This window comes from Megascapheus bottae, chromosome X, assembly GCF_031878675.1.
Source record: "Megascapheus bottae isolate mThoBot1 chromosome X, mThoBot2.hap1, whole genome shotgun sequence".
NCBI classification, from domain to species: Eukaryota; Metazoa; Chordata; class Mammalia; order Rodentia; family Geomyidae; genus Megascapheus; species Megascapheus bottae.
Window position 1 is genome coordinate 36,960,910 of NC_143547.1, and position 23,350 is coordinate 36,984,259.

Consider the following 23,350-nt stretch of genomic DNA (forward strand, 5'->3'; position numbering starts at 1 on the left):
AACAAAGCATACAGAAATGCAGTGCAATAGGCATGATAATATCTTGGTTCAGTGGCGAAGAAGAACAGTTGTAGAGAAATTCAGCTCTTGAGCTGAACTATATATATTAACTATATATGCCCGACAAATCAAGGAAGAAGTAGGTGAAGGGTACAAAAAGTGTTTGGAGAACTAATACACTAGTATGGTTTTTCTGCAGCATAAAGCATAAGAATAGGCAAATGGCAGGGAATCTATGGACAGTTTATAGAACGCATCCCTGCGTTAACTTAGGAGACCTGTCTTATCACCATTCTGAGTTCTTCAACCCATGTTATAAGAATAACATCTTCATACAAGTGGCCTGAAGTGGAAGAGATGTTATATTCTTTGTACCCAAGGGCTGGTGTTTTTCCCCCACCACTATTCCACTTGCTAATTAAACTATTGTTTGGCTATTTTCAGGAGCTTCGACTCCAGAGGAGTCCCGAGATGGGAAGAAAGATAAAGAAGGGGACCGGGCCTCTGAAGAAAACAAGCAGAAAAGCAAGGGCAGCAAACCTTTAATGCCTACCTCCACTATCCTTCGTCTTCTGGCAGAGTTGGTGAGATCCTATGTTGGTATTGCTACCCTGATTGCCAACTACAGCTACACTGTGGGACAGTCTGAGCTGATCAAAGAGGTACTACTTTCAATTTTTTCTTCTGATGATATATACTTCAATTATTTAAATGTAATGTACGTGTTGGGTTTTTGCTAGATCCATGAATGCTTAATACTCACCAAATAATATACATCTCTTTAAGCTACCTTGCAATGCTAGGCCTATTTTCAATGATGTAGAGCCACCAGGCTCACGACAGATGTGTTAATGAGGGCTTATTTTTTTTTCTGTTCAATATTTCTTGACTGCAAGATCAAATGCAAAAGCAAAATCAAAGGCTAGTTAGAATAAACTGTTATACTAGTGTAGTCAAAAAGTGATCTTGGCGGGGGGGGGGGGCGCACAAGAGTGTTTTCTAATGGAAGAAAGCTTGCCTAGCATGGATGAAGCTCTAGGTTCTATTCCTCAGTACATGGAAAAACCAGGAAGTGGTGCTAAGTATGGCTCAAGTTGAAGAGCACTAGCCTTGAACAAAAGCTTTCAAGGACAGTGCCCAGGCCCTGAACTGGGGGAGGGGGGGAGATCGTGGCCTGGGTGCATGCTGGAGGCTCTTGCCTGTCCACCTAGCTACTTAGGAGGCTGAGATCTGAGGGTCACTGTTCAAAGCTGGCTGCCCTGGGCAGAAAAGTCCCTGTGAGACTTACCACCAAATGAAAAACTGGAAGTGGAACTTTAGCACAAAGTGGTAGAGCACTAGCCTTGAGTGACAATGCTCAGGTTTATGAGTTCAAGTCCTACAGCCAACAAAAAAGTGGTCTTGGTAAAGTTGTAGATGAATGAATAAATTGAAGTATTTTAAAAGTAGAAATGAAAAGCAATTGGATTTGGAGTATAAAGGAAGAAATCAGAGATTCAAAATTGCCTGTGCTTTGCTCTTTTTTTAAATTCCTTCTGTGGCTCAACATCTAAAATTTGGTTTGAGGAGAAAATATTGAGAGGCTTGTGTGGAATGAAGTCTAAGGGAAGTTGGTGGTTCATGCCTATTACCCTAGCTACTCAGGAGACTGAGATCTGAGGATCGCATTTCAAAGCCAGAAGGGGCAGGAAAGTCCCTGAGACTTTTTTTTTTGCCAGTCCTGGGCTTGAGCTCAGGGCCTGAGCACTGTCCTTGGATTTTTCTCAAGGCTAGAGCTCTACCACTTGAGCCTCAGCACCACTTCCGGCTTTTTTGTATATGTGGTACCAAGGAATCGAACCCGGGTCTTCATGCATGCTAGGCAAGCACTTTAACCACTAGGCCAAACTCCCAGCCCAATCCCTGAGACTTTTATTTCCAATTAACCACCTAAAATCTCAAAGTGGTAGCATACTAGCCTAGAGAAAAAAAAGCTCAGTAATAGTACTCAGGCCCTCAGTTCAGCCCCCATGAATGCCCCCCACCACGAAAAAAGTCTTAGATAATGAAGTAAATTAGAAAAGATCTAGGTGTTTATCTTTTATATGTACTTGTATGTATTCAGAAACATCAGATATGGTAGCATTATATGGATTTTTCTTTTATTTTTGCCAATCCTGATGCTTGGACTCAGGGCCTGGGCACTGTCCTCAAGGCTAGCGCTCTATCACTAGATCCACAGCACTACTTCTGGCTTTTTGTGTGTCTGTGTGGTACTGAGGAATCAAACCCAGTCTTGGTGCAGGCTAGGCAGACACTCTACCACTAGGCCATGCTCCCAGTTCTCATATTTTATACGACCTGATAAAACTTATCAAGTCAAATTATATCATGTTCACAATGTCTTAAATGAATGTTCAAGGGAGTAGAGTGTCTTTAATTTGTGGGTCACACCATAATTTTGTGTTTTGTAAATGACAATCTGCAATCGGAGGAATACCATCATTCCCAAGTCTGTATAATTGTTTCTAAACTATACAGTAGGAAGACTGACACACATACAATGATTTTGTGGTGCTGTATACGTGTGAGTGTGTGAGACAGCAATTGAGAATTCAGAATATAAATCCTTTTGTGTCTGACTTCCTTTAACTTAAGGTGTTGGCAGGATTCAATCTTGTTTGTACTGTTTGCTTTCATTGCTCTTCAAAATTCCATTCTGTCAGTGTACCATCATCTTTTATTCCATTCTATTGTAGGTAAACAGTTGGATGTTTTTTATTTCTTTGGAGCTATCACAAATAGTGCTGCTATGAGGGTTATTAGACATGTCCTTGTAAACACATCAAATTGTTTGTATTGGGCTTTATACACCTAGAAGTCAAATTGCTCAACTTTAGGGCATGCATTTACTTAGCTATAGAAGAGGTAGCAAAAAGTTTTCCAGAGTAGTTGTATGAATGTACATTGTTACCGGCAATATAGGGAAGTTGGTTGTTTATATACGAAAACCTGGTGTTTTTCTACTTTACATATTCTAGTGAGTTTCTCTTACTGTATTATGGTTAAAGTTGGGATTTTCCTTTTGACCATATTCATGTCAGATACTCACTTTGACCAGATATCTTAGAGGATTTTTTGGTTTGCTCTACTCTTACTGTTCTACACAAGCAGGCTTGCATTTTTAGATTCAATCTCCCCAGCCTCATATTCCCTAAAAGCCATACCTGCATACCAGTACATCCAGCTTTAGGTCTTTGAACTCTTGCTCACATTGGATTCTTTGCAAGTGCTATGTAGCTGTTTTTGCTTTCAAATATTATAAATAATCTTTATCTCCATACTGTGTGGTTATTGAAATGAATCTCTTTAATAAAAACCAGGCTAAGAAAGTTAATTAGCTTATCCAAAGCACAAGAACCATACCTGGAAACGTACTTTCTACTTAATCATATTACTTTTCCAAATTGGAAAGCTTAAGGGGTGGTGGTGGTGGTGGTGGTGGTGGTGGTGGTGTGTGCGCACGCGCATGCGCACGCACACACACACACAATCTCCTAGGGCTTGAACTTAGTGCCTGGCCATTATCCCTGAGCTTTATTTTGCTCAAGAGTATACCATGCTGTCACTTCAGCTGCAGCTCTACTTTTATCTTTTGATGTTTAATTGGAGATTAAAGTCTCATGGAATTGGTGTTTAATTGGAGATTGAAGCCAGCTTCGAACTATAATCCCCTTCTCTCCCCCCCCCCCATTGGTAACCTGATATGGTTATTGTATCTGACTTTGTTACATGTTAAAATGTATATTTTATTTATTTGAAATAGGGAAGGGAAGGGGAGGAAACAAGATGATTGGGAGGGAGTGGGGTTGGGAAAAGGGTACAAAAACATGAGAAGGGGTAGCAATGTGCGAGAAGTAATGTACCTACTTCCTGACAAATATAACTGTAACCCCTCTATACATTACCCTGATAAAAAAAACAGCAACTGGGCCAGGAGTTTGGCCTTGTTGTAGAGTGCTTGCCTAGCATGCATGAAGACCCAGGTTCAATTCCTCGGTATCATATATATATAGAAGAAAGCCAGAAGTGGTGCTGAGCCTCAAGTGGTAGAGCTCTAGCCTTGAGAAAGTCCAAGGACAGGGTTCATGCCCTGAGCTCAAACCCAAGACCTGCAAAAAAAAAATAACAGCAACCAAAAGCAATAATCCCCTGATCTCTGCCTCTTGAGTAAGTAGTACTATAGGCATGACCACCAACTCCAGACACATTATGTGTGCTGTTATTCAGAAAACCATGTTTACATTTCACATTAAAAAAAATAGTGCCAAACAGGTGCCTGAAACTCATGCCTGTAATCCTAGCTTCTTAGGAGGTTGAGATCTGAGGACGTCAGTTCAAAGCCAGCCCAGGCACTAAAGTCAGTGAGACTTTTATCTCCAATTAACCACCAGCAAACAGGAAGTGCTGTTGTGGCTCAAACTGGTAGAATAGTAGTAGCCTTGAGCTGAAGAGCTCAGAGACAGTGTTCAGGCCCAGAGTTCAAACCCCATGACCGATCCAGGGGGGAAAAAGTGTCGGTAATGGAAATTGAACTCCAGACCTGGGCACTGTCCCTTAAATTATTCACACAAAGCTAGTGTTTTAGCAATTTAGCCATACCTTTATTTGTTGGTTTGTTTTTGTTTTACTATTAGTTGGTGAGAGGGTCTTTCTGATTTTCCTGCCTGGGCTGATTTTGAGCCACAATCTCTAGTTCTCAGCATCCTAAATAGCTAGTATTCCATGTATAAGCCACTGGTGTTTGGCCAAAATTAATGTCTCTTTAATAGCATATGTCTTCATTTCATTCATTTTCCCAGTCATAAGAATTATTTTGTTTTCCTTTTGGCTAGCCCTGGGTCTTGAACTCAAGGCCTAGATGCTATCCCTGAGCTTCCATTGTTAAAGGCTAGAGCTCTACCACTTGAGCCACAGTTCCATTTCTCGCCTTTTCTGAGGTTAATTGGAATAAAGAGTCTGATGGGACTTTTCCCCAGCTGCCTTCAAGCAGTGATCCTCATATCTCATCCTCCTGAGTAGCTAGGATTACAGATGTGAGCCACTAATATTCGAATTCCAAGAATTTTTTTCTTTTCTCCCTACCTCCCTCCCTTCTCCCCCTCCCCTTCTCTTTCTGCCATTTCTGGGGCTTGGACTAAGGGTCTGGACACTGTCCCTGAGCTACTTTTGCTCAAGGCTAGAACTCTACCACTTGTGCACCACTCCCAGCCTTTTCTGTTTATATGGTACTGAGGAATTGAACCTAAGACTTCATCTGTGCGAGACTTACACTCTGCCACTATGCCACATTCCCAGCACCCCTTCCCCCAATAATTTTTAATGCGCTTTCTTTATTGAAAAAATAAAATAAGCCATTTTAAAGTGTTCAGTCATCTGAATTATTTCTTCTTTTTTTTCACCAGTCCTGAGCCTTGAACTCGGAGCCTGAGCACTGTCCTTGCACTTTCCCAAGGCCAGCGCTCTACCACTTGAGCCACAGAACCATTTCTGGCTTTTTTTCTGTATATGTGATACTAAGGAATCAAACCCGGGTCTTTGTGCATGCTGGGCAAGCACTCTACCACTAGGCTAAACTCCCAGCCCTGAGTTAATGTCCCCATATTAAATATTTTCCCATATCCATGTCTGTGGTCATGCTGTCTCCTTAATACTTGTTAGTTTTTAGCACAGTATTCCAGAAATTTTGAAGGTATTAGTTAATATTACAGTTAAAATTAATTATGAAACAATGAAAGAAATCAGTTATGAATGGAAATTCGAATCTTGGGCCCTTGAGTAAATTCTTGTTCAAGCCTCTTATTGGGTATCACATGTTACCAGACTATCAGATAGGGAAGATACCTAATTTGTTTCCATAGTTTATAGGTTTGATTTGAATAATTTCATGAAAAATTGTAAGAAGCCAGTGTGACAACTGCATGCCTATAGTCCCAAACACCTGGAAGCGAGGGTAGGCTAAGGATCATAAATTGGAGGACACTTGGACATAGATAGTATATTCTGAACTATCCTGAACTAAAATGAGCAATTTCCTGTCTAAGGAAAGAAAGAAAAGACCAGACACAGATGACTCATAATTCTAAATCCTGTGGAGACTGAGATCAGTATATCAGAGTTCAAAAACTAACTAGGCTGAAAAGCACACCAGACACCCAGGTGTCACATTGGTAATCCTAGCTGCCCAGGTGGCTGAGATCTGAGAATCTCAGTTTGAAATCAGCCCAGTCAGAAAAGCCCATAAGATCCTTTGTGTCCATTTAACTACTAAAAAGCTGGAAGTGGAACTGTGTTCAAGGACAGTGCCTCATTCCTCAATTAAGGCCCTAGAACTGACAGCAAAATAGGAAGTAAAATATTATCAGTGCAAAAATGGGCTGCAGATATGGCTCAGTGATAGATTAGTTGCCTAGGAAGCATAAGACCTTGAGCTTAAACACAAATACATGAAATGAAAAGTAAGTTTATACTAAATGAGATCTATACAACAGTCTAAAAGTGGTGTTTTAGAAAATAAATGGAATTTAAAAGCTTTTAGAATTACCCAGGCTACTTATTTTTTGTAAGTGGTTTGCTGGCTTGTATCTTTGAACTTGGTTTCATCGTCTTTAATATAAGCATGATAATCATCCATCGGATGAGTTAAAAATTGTATACATCTACCTTGATGCTATGCTTGTGAATAAATATCATAATTTGTGACATTTCAGGACTGCAGTGTGCTTGCTTTTGTTCTGGATCACCTTCTCCCACACACTCAAAATGCAGAAGACAAGGACACACCTGCCCTGGCCCGTCTATTCCTCGCAAGTCTGGCTGCTGCAGGGAGTGGCACAGATGCCCAGGTGGCCCTAGTGAATGAAGTAAAAGCTGCTCTTGGACGGGCACTGGCTATGGCTGAGAGTACAGAGAAACATGCCAGGTAAAACCCATGCCTCCTCATCCATTGCCCATTCCGGGATCTTCAGACATGAAGTTGAGCAAGTGTGTGTGTGTGTGTGTGTGTGTGTGTGTGTGTGTGTGTAAGAGAGGAGGGAGAGGGAGAAGGAAGAGAGGGAGTCAGTGTCAGTGCTAGGACCTAGGTGCTGTCCCTGAGCTTTTGTGCTCCACTGCTACTTTTTTTTTTTTTGTGCTCCACTACTATAGCCAAAGCTCTATTTCTGGCTTTTTGGTGATTAGTGAGAGATGTGTCTCACAGACTTTACTGCCTGGGCTAGTTTACAGCTCTGATTCTCATAATTCAACCTCCTGAGTAGCTAGCATTGTAGTAATGAGCCATTGGCAGTGCCTAAATATGTTTTTAACATTTAAAACTAAGAAATATGAAGAATCCTAATACCTCAAGAAGTTAATTCTTATTTAGAATTTATACAAAAGGCACTAGAGAGTTACCATAGGAAAATTACTAAGGATGGACTATCTTCATTCCATAACCAAGATGTCAAACTTATCTCCCAGGCTGCAGGCAGTGATGTGTATCATCAGTACTATTATGGAGTCCTGCCCCTCTACCTCCAGCTTCTACAGCAGTGCCACAGCCAAGACCCAGCACAATGGCATGAACAACATCATTCGACTCTTCCTGAAAAAGGGACTGGTTAATGACTTGGCTAGAGTGCCTCACAGCCTTGACCTTTCCAGGTAAAGCCTTGACTTTTTTTCTGTGTTTGTTTTGCTGTTGTTTATGACACTCGCTTTTAGAAGTGACAGATGTGCTGTACCGCAGGAGGTTGTACTTCCTGTTTCTTTCCAGCTGCTTCCTTCCTATCTGTTTTAACTTACTTCTTCACCCCATATGCGTGTACAGAAACTTACTAGAGGGCCAGGAGTGTGGCCTAGTGATAGAGTGGTTGCCTAGCATGGACAAAGCCCTGGGTTTCATTCCTCAGTGCCACATACTCAAAAAAAAGCCAGATGTGGTGCTGTGGCTCAAGTGGTAGAGTGCTAGCCTTGAAAGCACAAGAAAAATGCCCAGGCCCTGAGTTAAGCCCCAGGGCTGATCCCCCCCCCCCCAAAAAAAAAAAAGTACTCAGAAAACTGAGCTACTAAATGGGCTAGTCTGCCCATTCACATCCATACAGTTTAAATCAAACCTAAGTAAATTAACAGAACCGAAACTCTCAGTGCTTAGGCCCTGAGTTTGATCTCTAGGACTGAGGAAAATAAAAAAGCACTAGAGCTGTCAAACATTGCCTAGAATATATTATCCTAGGTATATACATTTTATGTCTTGGGGAGATAAAATTCTTTGAACCACCATTGCTCTTTTGTTGAAGATTTGCTAGTAAATTAGAATGATTTTCCTTGTAGTATTTTCCTCCTTGCTGTTGAAAAAAATGTTTTATTTCGTCTTTGCTGTTGAAGAATGTTTTATTTTGCGACTTTAGTGCTGTACATTGAGATATCTATTTTCCATATAACTATGTCTTACTATCTGTTGGCAACGCTTCCTGAGTCAGTCAATCATAAATGATATCTTTCTAATCTTACTATAGTGCATTGTTTTTTTTTGTGAGCTAGCACTAATGGAAAAGTATACTCTGAAATACAGTTCAGGTAGAATGGCCATTATCAAAACAAATAACATATGCAAGTGAGGATGTAGCCTAAAAGAAACTCTTCGAAAATTAAAAATACCCTCTGCTCTAGCATTTCCACTCTTGGGCCTGTACCTCTGTGCCTCTGAACATACATATATATATAATTCCAGGAAATGGATCTCCTGGGCATTTCTCCAAAAGTTAACAAGCCAGGATATAGTAAAGCAACACACACAATCATGTGTAATTCAGCACTGTTCACCATTTCCAAGGTAGGCAGTCATTCTAGATGCCTCTTAGTGTACAAATTAATCAATAAGATGTGAGATATACATATACATCCATTATAATAAAATACCATTTGTAAACAAATGGGAATATCTAGAAAATATTATGTAAGTAAATCAGGCCCAGAGAGGCAAAGAATGCATGTTTTCTCTTATAGGTGAACGCTAGATTTAGTGTATAAATGTATAAGTAAATATGGTGTGTGGTATGCAAGTGTATATAAATGTAGTACAGTAGATTTTAGGGTGAACTCAAGTAATGTAATTCCTTCAGAAAAGGCAAAGTTTAGCAAAATAAAACACCAGTCAGTGAGTCAAAGGAAAGTGATGGAGTCAAGCACAAAACAAAACAAAGAGAAGTAGAGAATACAGTCAACAGTACAATGTATGTCCCTCAAAACTAAGAGTGAGAGAACTGGTGCAAACTTTTGAAAGGGGTGATATTGATCAACATACATTGTAGTCATAAACGGAAATGGCAACTCCTTTGTGCAACTACAGAACGATCACTTTAATTTTTTTTAAAAAGTTGCTGGGCTTGGTGGCTCACTACTGTAATCCTAGCTACTCAGGAGGCTGAGATCTGAGGATCACCGTTCAAAGCCAGCCTGGGCACTAAAGTCAGTGAGAATCTTATCTCCAATTAAAAAACAGAAAGTGGCACTGTGTTTCAAGTGGTATAGAGCAGTGGTCTGAACTGAAGAACTCAGGGATAGCACCTAGGCCCAGACATCAATCCTTGTGACTGAACCCCCCCCCCAAAAAAAAAATTCTACCACTTGAGCCATCACTCCACTTAAGGCCTTTGAGGTTAGTTAATTGGAAATAGTCACATGGAAAGCTGGGCATTGGTGGCTTACGTCGATAATCCTAACTACTCAGGAGGTTAAGTGCTTAGGATCCTAGTCCAAAGCCAGCCCAGCCTATGAGACTCTTATCTCCAGTTAACAACCAGAAAAGCTGGTGGAAGTGGATAAAGTGGCACTGTGATTCAATGTGGTAACCTTGAGCAAAAGATTCCAGAGTTTCTCTCATGGGCTGGTTTTGAACCGTGATCTGAAGATCACAGCTGAGAAGCTAGGATTGCAGACATGAGCCATCAGCATCTGACTTTTAACTTCTTAATTTATCTTAAGGGTCTAGTATGATTTCAGTAGCTTAGATTGCCAGCAGGAGCTAGCAGTGTCCAGCAAATCTTACTCTCTATAATTTGTCAGTAGTGTTACCAATGAATAAATTTTCACAAAAATGTAAAGCCAACAGATTACTTGATCACTCTAGTCATCATTCTTTATTGAGCTCAACTGATTAAACATATGGGATGATATATCAATTTTGGAGATATATCAATTTTGTTGTGAACACTTTAAAATATTTAAATATTTCAGATTCTACCTTGGTAAGGCCCTGCATTTAATATTCAACACGGAGGGGGAGATAGAAAATTAAAATTTCAGGTGTAGCAAACACCATATGTCCACCTACAATAACCACCGCTTAACATTTTGGTACAATTGCTTTACCCTCCCTCCTCCTCCTTCTCCTCCTCCTCCTCCTTCTTCTTTTTTTCTTCTTCTTCTGCCATTCCTGGGGCTTGAACTCGGCCTGGTCACTATCTGTGGTCTTTTTTGCTCAAGGCTAGCACTCTGCCACTTGAGCCACCGCACCACTCCTGGCTTTTCTACGTATGTGATGTTAAGGAATCAAACCCAGTACTTGCATGCTAGGCATGCACTCTACCCCTAGGCTAAACTTCCGGCCCATTTTTCTTTCTCTTTTTATTTATTGGTACTGGCGATTAAACCCAGGATGTTGCACTTGCTAGGCAAGCATTTTGCCACTGATCATCCCATTCCCTTTACTCTTTTCTATAGTTCACTTACTTACGCTCAAAACACAAGTGTATTTTAAAGACAAATAGCCAGGCACCTATGGCTCCTGCCTGTAATCCTCGATACTTAGGCTGAACTCTGAGGATTGAGATTCAAAGACAGCCCACACAGTCTGCAATAAATTGCAAAATAGACTAAAAGTAGCATTGTGCCTCCAGTGGTAGAACATTAACTTTGTCCAGTAAGAGCTCACAGGACAGCACCCAGGCTCTGAGTTCAAGCCTCAGGATCAAACCCACCACTCCCCCAGCCAAAAAAAAAAACAAAACACTCCCTTGCGTGGTTTAAAGTCTGTTCAAGTATATTGAGTTTATATCCATATATCCCCAACTTTACTTCATATGCCCTTATAGTCTGGTTGGTAGTCTTTTGATCCAGAATCCAGTGAAGATTACACATTTGGTTTTTATGTATTTATTTTTTACATGCAAATAATACAATCTCTTGCTTCAAAAAATGTGCTATAGAACATCATTCAGTCTGCTTTTATGGGATTCCTTCTCATGATAAAATTTTTGACAAAAGAGAAAGCTACTTACTGGTATTTTCTTATCAGGATTCATATTGCCACTTTTTTCTGTTATAAATGATAATATTTATGGTTAATTATCTGAGAGATGATCCTGTGAGGTCAAGTGAATATTCAGAAGAATTTTTTCACTCAGTGGTCTTTATTTAATCATTGAACCTTATAATGATCACCTTCCTTAATATCAATTAACATCACTATTCTGTGTAAATATGTGTATGTGTGTGCGTGCATGCGTAAACTCAGGGCCTAGAACTGTTTGTTTGTTGTGACTTGTTTGGTTTTTGGCCAGTCATGGGACTAATTGCTTTTTGACTTGAATTACACCTTTACTTTAAGCTCTGCTTCATTAGAAATAGGAGTCTTCATTGACTTTCCTACTGGTTTCAGGCTTCAGTCTTCACATCTTGGCCTCGTGCAAAGCTAGAATTACAGGCATGGGCCACCAGCACCTGTCAGCATTGGTATTTTTTGAAACCCAAATTGAGCCTGTGATAATACCTAGGTACCTGGCTATCTTAAGAGTTATCTTGTACATTCCATCTCCTAGTCTTTGTACCGGGTATTCTGAGTAGCCTTGGTTCCTTTTAGGGTTGATATAGTTTAAGAGACCACGATCAACTAAAAACAGAACCACTCTTGGTTTTATACCCCTATTAACATAAAACTCTAGCCTTAGCTCTCATATAGATTTTGTAGAACTCTAATAAGCCAATAGGGAGAGTAGTTTGAACTCCATTTAACTTATAAATTTGATCATGATTGTGTATCATTCTGGTACGTGCCTGCCTAGCTAGCTGAGATCTGAGGATTACAGGCAGGAAAGCCTCTGAAAACCCTTATTTACTTACAGTTAGCCAGCAGAGTACCTGGAAAGTGGAGTTGTGGCTCAAGTGTTAGAGTACAAGGCCCCAAATTCCCATACTTTAAACGTTTTTCTAACGAATTTGTTCAATAAATTGTACATGTAAGCAAACAACTAATAAAACAAGCAAATAAAGAGAAATGAGCAATAAACCAGAGGTACAACTCTGGCCCAAGTGGTAGTGTTAGCCTTGAGCAAAAAAAAAAAAAAGGGCAAGCTGCAGCACAGGACCCCAAGTTCAACCCCCAGCACTGGCACCATTTTATGAAGAAGTTTGATGGTGCTCGTTTGATTTCTTAAGATTTGAAAACTAAATACTGGCATTTTCATTTACCACACAGAATAGTATATCTGAAATGTGCTTTACTACTTTTATGATCATCAAGGTTTCTAGTCTAGTCAAATATTTGTTCCTTACATGCTTAATTATCATAGCTCCATAAAATAATGGCTTAGTAAGTTCTGCTACAAGAGCTTTAGTCGCACTTGGAGGACGTAGACATAATTTTTATTTTTTCAATACTCAGTCCATCTCTGTATCATCCTTTGTCTCAGTCCAAATATGGCCAACACAGTCAATGCTGCTCTGAAGCCTTTAGAAACCCTTTCCCGGATTGTGAACCAGCCCAGTAGCCTTTTTGGCAGCAAGAGTGCTTCTAGCAAGAGCAAGTCTGAGCAGGATGCCCAAGGAGCCACTCAGGACTCAAGTAGCAACCAGCAAGACCCAGGTAGGGAATTGGAGCCAATGGACTTGAAGAGCTGGATGGGTGGGAGTGTGCAGCTGCTTTCTGGGTTTGGGATTGTAACTATTCTGGCTTGGTGTTGTTTCCCTGGGAACTTGCTGGCCTTCCAGAGATCTGTCATAGTGGCGTGGGGGATCTGCCTCACACTGGATTCCTTCAAATTGCAGCCTTATTTGGCTATCCTCACACGTAGCCTTGTCTTTTCCTTTGTCACCCATTCATTTATTCTCTTGAGAATTTGTAAAGGTGCCCAAGGAAGGGACCTTATTGTCTTTGTGCTTTCCTCGTGGTGCCCAGCACATAGGCACCCTTTGATTATTTTGCTGGTTGGTTGATTGTTTCAGGCGAGCCTGGGGAAGCAGAAGTGCAGGAGGAGGATCATGATGTCACTCAGACAGAGGTGGCAGATGGGGATATCATGGATGGGGAGGCTGAAACCGACTCAGTGGTGATTGCTGGGCAGCCAGAGGTGCTCAGTTCACAAGAGATGCAGGTAGGGAGGCAGATCATCCAGCATTCCACTGTTGCGGCGCTGAACCAAAACCCAGGTGGTGTGGGTGGGTGAGTACTTGATTGAGATTCTTGCCTCAATGATGTCTGCTTTGCAGAGGAGCACAGATTGTATGCTTAGTAGATGCTCAGCAAATGTGTGCGAATTGTACAAAAGATGGGATGGGGCAGAGCCAGGCTACTACATACTAGGAAATGGGATAGATCCCAACCAGAAACCTAGGCACTGGTGAAATGTTGAAGTAGAAAGCTGGCCTGAGGCCTTTGTGCCCTGGATCTTTGATTTATTTGGGACTGATAATTTTTGGAAGCTTCAATTCTACTTTCATACCTGCTCTTACCAGGGCATTTATAAGCAGCAGTCTCCTAAAGACACTTTAATTTCTGGAGCTAGTAGCATATGGGTAATAAATTGGGCCTATGGTCCTTAGAGCTTCTTGTTCTAAAGAGATTTGCATGTATTCCTGGAAAGTCCAAAGGACAAACCTGGTGTCAGCCAACTGGGATGGACCCCTTTGGAGGACTGTTTGTGAATTGGCACCGTGGTAGTTGCTGTGCTATTTAGCACCAAGAGTGGCCTTTATGTAACATTCTCTGTCAAACATTATCCTAGAAATGTATGCTCCTTTGCTGGCTTTTTTTTAGGGTTTCGGTGCTAGCACAATCATAGACTTGTGTGTATCCATATGTATGTTCTATTTCTCTCCAGGTTGAGAATGAGCTGGAGGACCTGATAGATGAGTTGCTTGAGAGGGATGGCGGATCTGGGAACAGTACAATTATAGGTGAGAGCCCCAGAACTGAGTATAGCCTCTTCCTTTGCCTCAGTCTCTCTTGGGAGGATCCTTTTCTCATCATCTGCTTGCTCAGCTCTGCCTAAGGGCTCATAGCCAACCTAGATTTTTGCTTGTTTTGATGTTGATGGTCTTACAAGATGAGAAATTCACAAGCTATGTACAGGCCTCTGGCATGTCTGAAGTGTTGCCTGTTGGGGGGGTGGAGGGGGTGGTCATCAGTATAGATGCTATCAGGCATATCAAAAGGGTGTTTTATTCATGGAGTCCTAGAGGATGTAGGCTGAAAAGTGTTTTCCTTTCAGTTCTTCAATGAAGTCCAGGAGTTTCTCCCTCTGTGTCTCAGTAGTGTAAGAGAGATCATTCCCTGAGGGTGGCCCCTTTTAAATCTTGAGAGGGAAAGTGGCGAAAGTTCCCTACTGTTACCTGATTTTGAGAGTGTATGCGTTGTTTTTTATTTTACTGATTAAGCAAATCAAAGATCAAATGCAAGTGGACATGTATTCTTAAAGCTTACAAAGCTTTTTTTTCACAGTCAGTATCCTCTGTGGTTTCACAATTAGTGGGATTGAAAAGACACATGTGATCATTCCATTTTACAGATGAGAAAACTGAGACTCAGACAGGTAAAGTGACTGGCCAAGCTTACGTAGCTAGTTGACAGCCAAGGATCCAGGTCTTCTCCCGCATCAAAAAAAAAATCAAAACAAAACCAAAAAAAAAAAAAAAACCAAAAAAAAAAAAAAAAAACAAAGACAAAACCAAAACGGCTATCTGTTAGATGAACATAGCTACCTAGATGCGCCCAATCTGGAAAGGGAAGTCCTCTGTTGTTCAGTGAAGGCTCTGCTCTGTAACCTTCAGTGAGCAGAAGTGGAGAGGATGAATCACAAGAGGACGTGCTGATGGATGAAGCTCCTTCCAACCTCAGCCAAGCTTCCACCTTGCAGGCCAACCGAGAAGGTGAGAGCGCTGAGGCCAGAAAGGCCTCCCTTCTTGCCCTGCACGTCTGACAGACACTACACTAGGGTTTTCCTGGAGGCAGCTGCCCACATGTGCAAAATAAGGAAGCATCTGTCTGCATGCGCTGACATAGACCATCCTCAGCCAGTTTTTTCAAATAACATGCTTGCCCAAAGTTTGTCACTTCTTACTTGGTTCGCTTTCTTCTCACCCACCTGCTATCATCGCTCCAGATTCCCTCTTAACAACAGGATGTAGTTAGTATCAAAGTAGGGCTGTAAAGGCAAAGGGGAACCAGTAGACTTGGCCAAGTCCTAGACCGTGGCTCCTCAAGCACCACCCTATAGACAGCCTCCACATTCCGCCACGCTGCTCTCAGCTTGTTCATACACGATTGCCACTCACAGGAAATCAAGGCTGGCTCACTAAGTCTGTTAAGTGCCCAAGATCTGATTCTTCGTCTCAGAGTCAGATATCCCATTGCCTTCATACTCAGTCTGCCAGCCTGCACAGTAGCCTGTGTTTTCTAGCTACTCAGTATAGTCCTCCAATGTGCTCCCTTTGTTTTAGATTCCATGAATATCCTGGACCCTGAGGATGAGGAGGAGCACACTCAGGAAGAGGACAGCAGTGGCAGTAACGAGGATGAGGATGATAGTCAGGATGAAGAGGAGGAGGAGGAGGAAGATGAGGAAGATGATCAGGTGAGGGGGGACTGTGTTTGGGTTGGCTCAGGTGACACAGAGCTGCAGAAAAGCAACAGTCTGGGTTGCTAGCTAGCCTCAGCACTTCCCTGCCTCATGTGAACATATGGCCATGACAACCAGGCTTCAGAAATCCCTTACCTCCAGCAATTCTCCATCTCCTATTTTCCCTTAAGGAGGATGATGAAGGTGAAGAGGGAGATGAAGACGATGACGACGATGGCTCTGAGATGGAATTGGATGAGGATTACCCAGATATGAACGCTTCTCCCTTGGTCCGATTTGAGCGCTTTGACCGGGAGGATGATCTCATCATTGAGTTTGACAACATGTTCTCCAGTGCTAGTAAGAATTAAAGGGATCAGCTGGGTTTTATCTCTTGATTCTTATACCCTTCTCTAGGGTAAGCCAAGCAGCGAAGCAGAGCAACTACACATCCAAATATAGATAGCACTTTTTCCTGTGCTGACTTTTAAGGCAAGGGCTTTCTGAGTCCATCTCTCTCAGTAGCATATCCTGACACAGAGGAATAACAGGCAGATGTTGTACAGCCTGGACAACTTGATGATTTGCTTGATTGGAAAAGGAGATCACGTCCGACTGCATCTACACCCAAGCGCATGCTACAGTGACAGGGCAATGAAAAATCCACTTGTCAGTCACACTGGATCTTGAGGGTTTGGATGGACACCTTTGTGCTTGGCATTGGGAAGTGGATTTGAATAAATTCACTCCATTCATCAAGGATGCGTCTTTTCAGGGAAAAGTGGATCTCTTCCCTCCTCCCCCATCAACATCAGATTTCCCTTCTAGCCTCAAGTTAGAAGAGTCAAGTGCTTAGACTCAAGTTATCTTCATAGGACAAGTCTTCATAGAACATTATATAGCAAAAAGCACAGAACTGTTCTGGTCTGTTGTCTTGGCCAATAATCTCTCTTACCTCTGAGCCTCAGTTTATCACCTGTAAATGAAAAAAATGTGAAACAAAAAAAATAGGTTGGATTAGAAACTTCTCAAAATACCATCTACGATTATCTGCAATTTTTTTTTGTGGTTTTTAATCGGTCGTCTAAACAGTTGAGCCTCTGTCCTTTCAACCAATTGGACATATATCTGAGGTGTGCCTACCTTGTCCTAGGTATTGGGATTAAAGCAATAAAGACGATGCAGTCCTCGTCCCTCATAGGAGTTTATGGTCTATTATGAATCTAAATAAAGGGCTACCTAACCCACTTTATTGAACTCAGGCTTCACAGAGGAAGTGATGTCTAAGACCAAAACCAAAAAAATCAGGTGAGGAAAGGGAAAGGAGTTTCCAAGATGGAGGGAGCAACGTGTCTGAGGGGCATAGAAGTTATCCCTGTGGCTGTAGTGTGGAGAATTGATTGGGAGAATATACTATCTAGGAGGTTGTTGCAGTATCTAAATAAGAGACTGGTGGCATAAGCTATGGTAGTGTCAGTAGATTAGGTGTGGGAATGAGGGAGAAAGGACAAAGCTCAGGTTTCCGTGTGAGGAAGTAAGGCCCAGGAGACATGGTTCTGATGAACAACCATGGATGAAAATTCTCTTGGGCTCTAACCTCTTTGCGTATTGTCCTTGCAGCAGACATTCCTCCATCCCCAGGAAATATCCCTACTACACACCCACTGATGGTACGCCATGCAGACCATAGTTCCCTAACGCTGGGAAGTGGCTCCTCCACAACACGTCTCACCCAAGGCATTGGTCGAAGCCAGAGAACCCTAAGACAGCTAACAGCAAATACAGGCCATACCATTCATGTTCACTACCCTGGAAATCGCCAACCAAATCCTCCACTTATACTTCAGAGGTAAGTTACAAAGAACTGTTGGACTCATTGGAGCTCCAGCCATTCTCATCTTCACTGAACATCATCATTGTCTTGACTGGATGGAAAAATAGTCCCTCACTTAATGCTGCTATCAACCCAATAAGGTATATGCTCCATTTCTCTATAGATTATATGTGTCGCCTTTGGGAGAAAATCAAGCTGCATGTTATTTTCTTATTTAGAAGTCCTCTGTAGCCAGGTGTGATGGATCATACCTGCAATCTCAACACTCAGAAGGAGATCTCCAGTTTGAGACCAGCCTGGATATGCTATCTCAAAATCAGTTCTATTCATAATTCATCAATTATGAGGCATCACATATGCCAAGTACTTAATAGCTGATATAATCAGGATAAGATCCTTGCTAGAGTTTAATGTGCAGTGTGTGTGTGATACTAGTATTTGAAATCAGGGCCTTGTGTTTGTTAGATTGACTCTACCACTTTTTGTTAGTCGTGGGGCTTGAACTCAGCCTGGGCACTGTACCTGGGCTCTTTTGCTTAAGGCTGGTGCTCTACCAAGTTAAGCCATAGCACCACTGCCAGTTTTCTGGTGGTGAATTGGAGATAAAAAGTCTCCTGAAGCCAGCACGGTGGCTCACACCTGTATTCCTAGCTACTCAGGAGGCTAAGATCTGAGGACCCAGGTTCAAAGCCAGCTGGGGCACAAAAGGACCTGAGAACCTTATCTGCAATTAACTTCTAGAAAACAGGAAGTGGAGCTTGGCTCAAGGGTAGGGTGGTAACCTTATTCAAGACCCATAACCCCCCTGCCACACACACACACACACACACACAACACAACACACAATCTTCTGGACTTTCCTGCCTGGGGTGGTTTGAACTTGATCCTCAGATCTCTGATCTCAAATCAGCCTCCTGAATACCTAGGATTATAGGTGTGGACTACTAGCTTCCAGCTATCTTTTCTTTTTTTAGTCATTTTAGAAATAGACTCTACCAGACATTTCTGTCCATTCTAAGTTCAAACTTTATCTACCAGATCTCAGCCTGTTGAGTCACTAGGATTATAGGTGTGAACCACCAACACTTTGCTTTTGAAAAACAACTTTAAAAGAATGAGCCCCCTGGGCCGGGAGTTTGGCCTAGTGGTTAAAGTGCTTGCCTAGCATGCATGAAGACCCAGGTTCGATTCCTCGGTACCACATATAGAAAAAAGGCGGAAATGGTGCTGAGTCTCAAGTGGTAGAGCTCTAGCCTTGAGAAAGTCCAAGGACAGTGCTCAGGCCCTGAGCTCAAGCCCAGGACTGGCAAAAAAAAAAAAAAAAAAGAATGAGCCCCTGGTTGCTCATGTCTGTAATCCCAATTACTCAGGAGGCTGAGATTTGAGGATCACAGTTCAAGGCCAGCTGAGGTATTAAAGACTGAGAGAGTCTTATCTCCAATTAATCACTAGAAAACCAGAAGTGGGGCTATGGCTCAAGGGATAGGGTGGTAGCCTTGAGCTGAAGAGCTAAGGGACAGTGCCCAGGCCAGAGTTCAAGCCCCATGATTCACAAAAAAAAAGAATGAGTCTGGTGCCTGTGGCTCACACCTATACTCCTAGTTATTCAGGAAGCTGAGTTCTAAGGATCCTAGTTCAAAGCCAGCCTGGGCAGGAAAGTCTTACGAGAGACTTGCTTTCTAATTAACCACCAAAAAGCAGGAAGTGGCACGGTGGCTCAAGTGATAGAGAACTAGCCTTGAGCAAAATATCTTTTTCAGCTCACACTTAGCAACAAGAAAAGTGAAACCAAGTAATTGAAGGAACTACAGCAGAGACGTTACATCCTAACATAGTAGAAGTTTGTTGATGACAGTCACTATGTGCCAGGAACTATTTTTTTTTTGCCAGTCCCGAGGCTTGAATTCAGGGTGTAAGCACTGTCCTTGTTTTTCATTAAGGCTACCGCTCTACCACTTGAGCCCAAACACCACTTGAGGCTTTTCGCTGTATGTGGCACCGAGGAAATCAAATCTGCGTCTTCATGCATGCTAGGCAAGCACTTTACCAGTAGGCCACACTCCCTGCCCCAAGAACTATAAGAAAGAATAATATGGGCCACGATTGTGGCTTAATAGTACAGAGTGCTTGCCTAGCATGTGCGAAGCCCTAGGTTTGATTCCTCAATACCACATATACAGAAAAAGCAGGAAGTGATGTGGCTTTGAGAAAGCGCAAGGACAGTGCTCAGGCCCCATGTTGAAGCCCCACAACCAAAACAAAATCACAGAATAATATGTAACATCAACCTAAATAAATTACTGAATCAGAAAGATGGCAAAGGCACGCATGCAACTTCATGACATCCCTAATCCAGTAATGAATCCAGATGGAGAACCTTAATAGGTTTCTGTGGGCTCTCCAGTGACAGTGATATCCCACCATTACCCTACAGGTTACTTGGTCCCTCAGCTGCTGCTGACATCCTTCAGCTGAGCAGCAGCCTTCCCCTACAAAGCCGGGGTCGGGCCCGCCTCTTAGTGGGCAATGATGATGTCCACATCATTGCCCGGTCTGATGATGAACTACTTGATGACTTTTTCCATGACCAGAGCACAGCTACCAGCCAAGCAGGTGAGTGTATATGATTAAAGAGGAGATTTCTTTTGTGTAGTAAAGTGGACTGCCTTCCTTTTCCCTGTTGAGAAAAACATTTTACAGTAGCCACAAACATTCACTGGTAGCCATGGGCAATAGAAACAGTATTGTTTCTAGGTCCTGTGTAGGCCTTGGGTTCTGCTAGGCAACTGTTCTTTTTAGGCAAAGTATTTCACCTCCTTTTGTTTCCTTATAGGAACCTTGTCTAGCATCCCCACAGCCTTGACCCGCTGGACAGAGGAATGTAAGGTTCTTGATGCAGAGAGCATGCACGACTGTGTTTCAGGTGTGTGGCAGCTTGCTTACCTGGGTGGAAGTATTGAGTTAGCATGAATACACTGATAGAATTGTTTCCCTTGATTATCTGTAGCCTAGATCTGGACCTTTCAGCTTTCTCCTCTGATCTTTGTATCTCACAGTGGTTAAAGTACCCATTGTGAATCACTTGGAATTCCTGCGAGATGAAGAACTAGAAGAGAGAAGAGAGAAGCGGAGGAAACAACTGGCAGAGGAAGAAACAAAGATAACTGATAAAGGAAAAGAAGATAAAGAGAATAGGGATCAGAGTGCCCAGGTGATTCCCAAGGGCTGGGAGGATTCATCTTTAGCTATATCTGTTCTTAATTCTCCTGATTTTGTCATACCAATGATACTAAGTCATGGTGTAGGAAATACTCATTACATCTAGGAAATTGATTGTTACCATTTTCCCACATGGGTTTGTTGTTGTTGTTGTTGTTGTTGTTGTTGTTGTTGTTGTATCATTCATGGGGTTTGAACTCAGAGCCTGTTTGCTGTCCCTGAGCATTTTGCTCAAGGCTAATTCTACCACTTAAGGTACAGCTCCACTTTTTGATAGATGAGTCTCAAGGACCTGTTCTGGAATTTTCTGCCACGGCTGTTTCAAATCATGTTCCTCATTTCTCAGCCTCCCGAGTATGTAGGAATACAAGCATGAGCCACCAGCATCTGATTTTTTAGGGGAAAGAATTAGAATCAGAAATAAATTAGTTCTCTAGTATCTATACCAGAACTGTTCCTAACATGACAACACTTTAATCTGCCTCCAGCTAGGCATGAAGAGCTTCGGACTCAGCTCAGACTCTTAGTTGGTCCATTTTATTGTCAAATGGATTTCCAATGAGGGTAGCTTTACTTCGGATAACCACAGTCCATCATTTGAATTAACCTTGCTTAGGTATCAAGTGAGAAAATCTTGTCATGAAAGAGATATCATGTACTAATATACATTTCTCTGATACTCATTTATTTCATAAACAAGGTTCCCACTTTTTTCTGAAACTTCTGGTATTTTGGACAGTACCACTATAAAATTATATAAGATGCGCTAATGTCTCACATCTATAACTATAGCTAATCAGGTGGGTGAGATTTGGGGCATTCAAGGCAGTGTAAAGTCCGTGCGACTCTGTCTCCAATAAACTACCAAAAAAATAAAAACAACAGAAGTAGAGCTGTGACTCTAGTGGTAGAGCACTAATCTTGAGCAAAAAAAAGGCCCAGAATTAAACCCCAAGCTTTACGTGCGCGTGAGTGCGCACGCACGCACGCACACACAAAAGTATTAAAGGTCAGGTAGTTCAGTGGTATAGCATTTGTGGAACATGCACCACAAAGACCCTGGGTTTGGGGGGGGAGGGTTGTTTTTGTTTTTTGTTGTGGGACTTGAACTCTGGGCCTGGACGTTATCCCTGAGCTCGAGGCTACTGCCCTACCCCTTGAGCCACAGGGCATTTCTGGTTTTCTGGTGGTTAATTGGAGATAAGAATCTCCTGGACTTTAGTGCTTAGGCTGGCTTTGAATCATGATCCTCAGATCTCAGCCTCCTGAGTAGCTAGGAATACAGGCGTGAGCCACCAGCACTGGGCTAGGCCCTGGGACAGGGCCTGGGTTTGATCTCCAAAAGTACAAAGTTATACAAAGTATGAGGTTAATGGGTGGGGGGTTTATAATGGTAGATTAATCTATTGGATGGCTTTATAAATTTAGTGAGTAATAGAGAGACTATAAGTGGTAAAAAAGCATTTGCCTAGCATGTATAAGTTCCTAGCTTTGATTCCCCAGTATGATCCCCCCCCCAAAAAAAAAAGCTAGACAAAATATGCCCAAGGAAGGAAAGTATAGAGATAGAAATATTTTCGTATAGTCTCAGCCAAGTCTAATGTGATTTTTTTTATTGTAATTAGTAAAAGGGTTACATGATATTTGCCAGATAGAAGGTGCATTAATTCACATACATTGATACCCTTTCACATGTCTTGGTACCCGTTTCCCTCCCCCCCCCCACACCCCCCATAATGTGATATTTTTTTTATCTTCTCATTGTTCATGTGGTCCTCCCCTTTGTCCCCTGATGCATTATTTTATTGTAGCTTTGGGGATGAAAGTCAGACCTTTACTTTTCCACTAAACTGTGTGTGCCTGTCTTTCTTCTCCCAAGCCATTCTTGAAACTTTGTATGCATGAAGAAATAAAATGTATATTTGTGAAAGTGATAGTCAGATGTGCAAAGCACCTTCCATTGCATCACTGGGATGGATTGTGACTCATAGTTGACCTATTATTTCATGTGTTTGCAAAAGTCACAGTTTGATCTTCCTTTCTCCTTGCAGTGTACCATATCTAAGTCAAATGTCTCCACAGAACAGAATCTCTCAGGTAACTCTCCTCTCTTCCCTTTTTGCTAACTGACCAATGGATCCTTTCTCTTGACCCTTCCACATAGCTGGCCTATCTAGGCTGAAGATAGACTCTGGTGCTCTGTGGGATGAGGTAGTAGATTGTATAGTTTTAGGGTCATACCCCATCTTGGAGATAACTATACAGTCTACTGTCTTTCCTACGGTGGTACACTTATCTCCAACTGCCTGCCACTATTTTGGTTTCTGTTTTGATTATCCTATGTTTATTATGACATGTATAGTAAAGGTTGGTCATATGTCTTGATATTTCTTCTGGAACTAAGTATATATAACTTTGGAGTGGTTGGTCTTTTAGTACCCCCGAC

General features: G+C 42.0%; 1 protein-coding gene across 13 annotated transcripts in view; it reads left to right on the forward strand.

Moving 5' to 3' along the window:
- The window catches only part of Huwe1 (HECT, UBA and WWE domain containing E3 ubiquitin protein ligase 1), a 168,241-nt gene that overhangs the window by 120,901 nt on the left and 23,990 nt on the right, over nt 1-23,350 (forward strand). For 7 of the 13 annotated variants that reach the window (XM_090326991.1, XM_090326998.1, XM_090326993.1 and 4 more), the window contains exons 47-60: nt 445-662; nt 6,750-6,961; nt 7,498-7,680; nt 12,708-12,880; nt 13,240-13,388; nt 14,115-14,190; nt 15,064-15,162; nt 15,733-15,866; nt 16,043-16,211; nt 17,472-17,700; nt 20,120-20,298; nt 20,519-20,608; nt 20,742-20,896; nt 22,956-23,001. In XM_090326991.1, coding sequence (XP_090183117.1) covers nt 445-662; nt 6,750-6,961; nt 7,498-7,680; nt 12,708-12,880; nt 13,240-13,388; nt 14,115-14,190; nt 15,064-15,162; nt 15,733-15,866; nt 16,043-16,211; nt 17,472-17,700; nt 20,120-20,298; nt 20,519-20,608; nt 20,742-20,896; nt 22,956-23,001 — 2,112 coding nt within the window. The remainder of the gene's footprint in view (nt 1-444; nt 663-6,749; nt 6,962-7,497; nt 7,681-12,707; nt 12,881-13,239; nt 13,389-14,114; nt 14,191-15,063; nt 15,163-15,732; nt 15,867-16,042; nt 16,212-17,471; nt 17,701-20,119; nt 20,299-20,518; nt 20,609-20,741; nt 20,897-22,955; nt 23,002-23,350) is intronic. The other 6 variants (XM_090326994.1, XM_090326999.1, XM_090327000.1 and 3 more) reach the window with 6 other exon arrangements.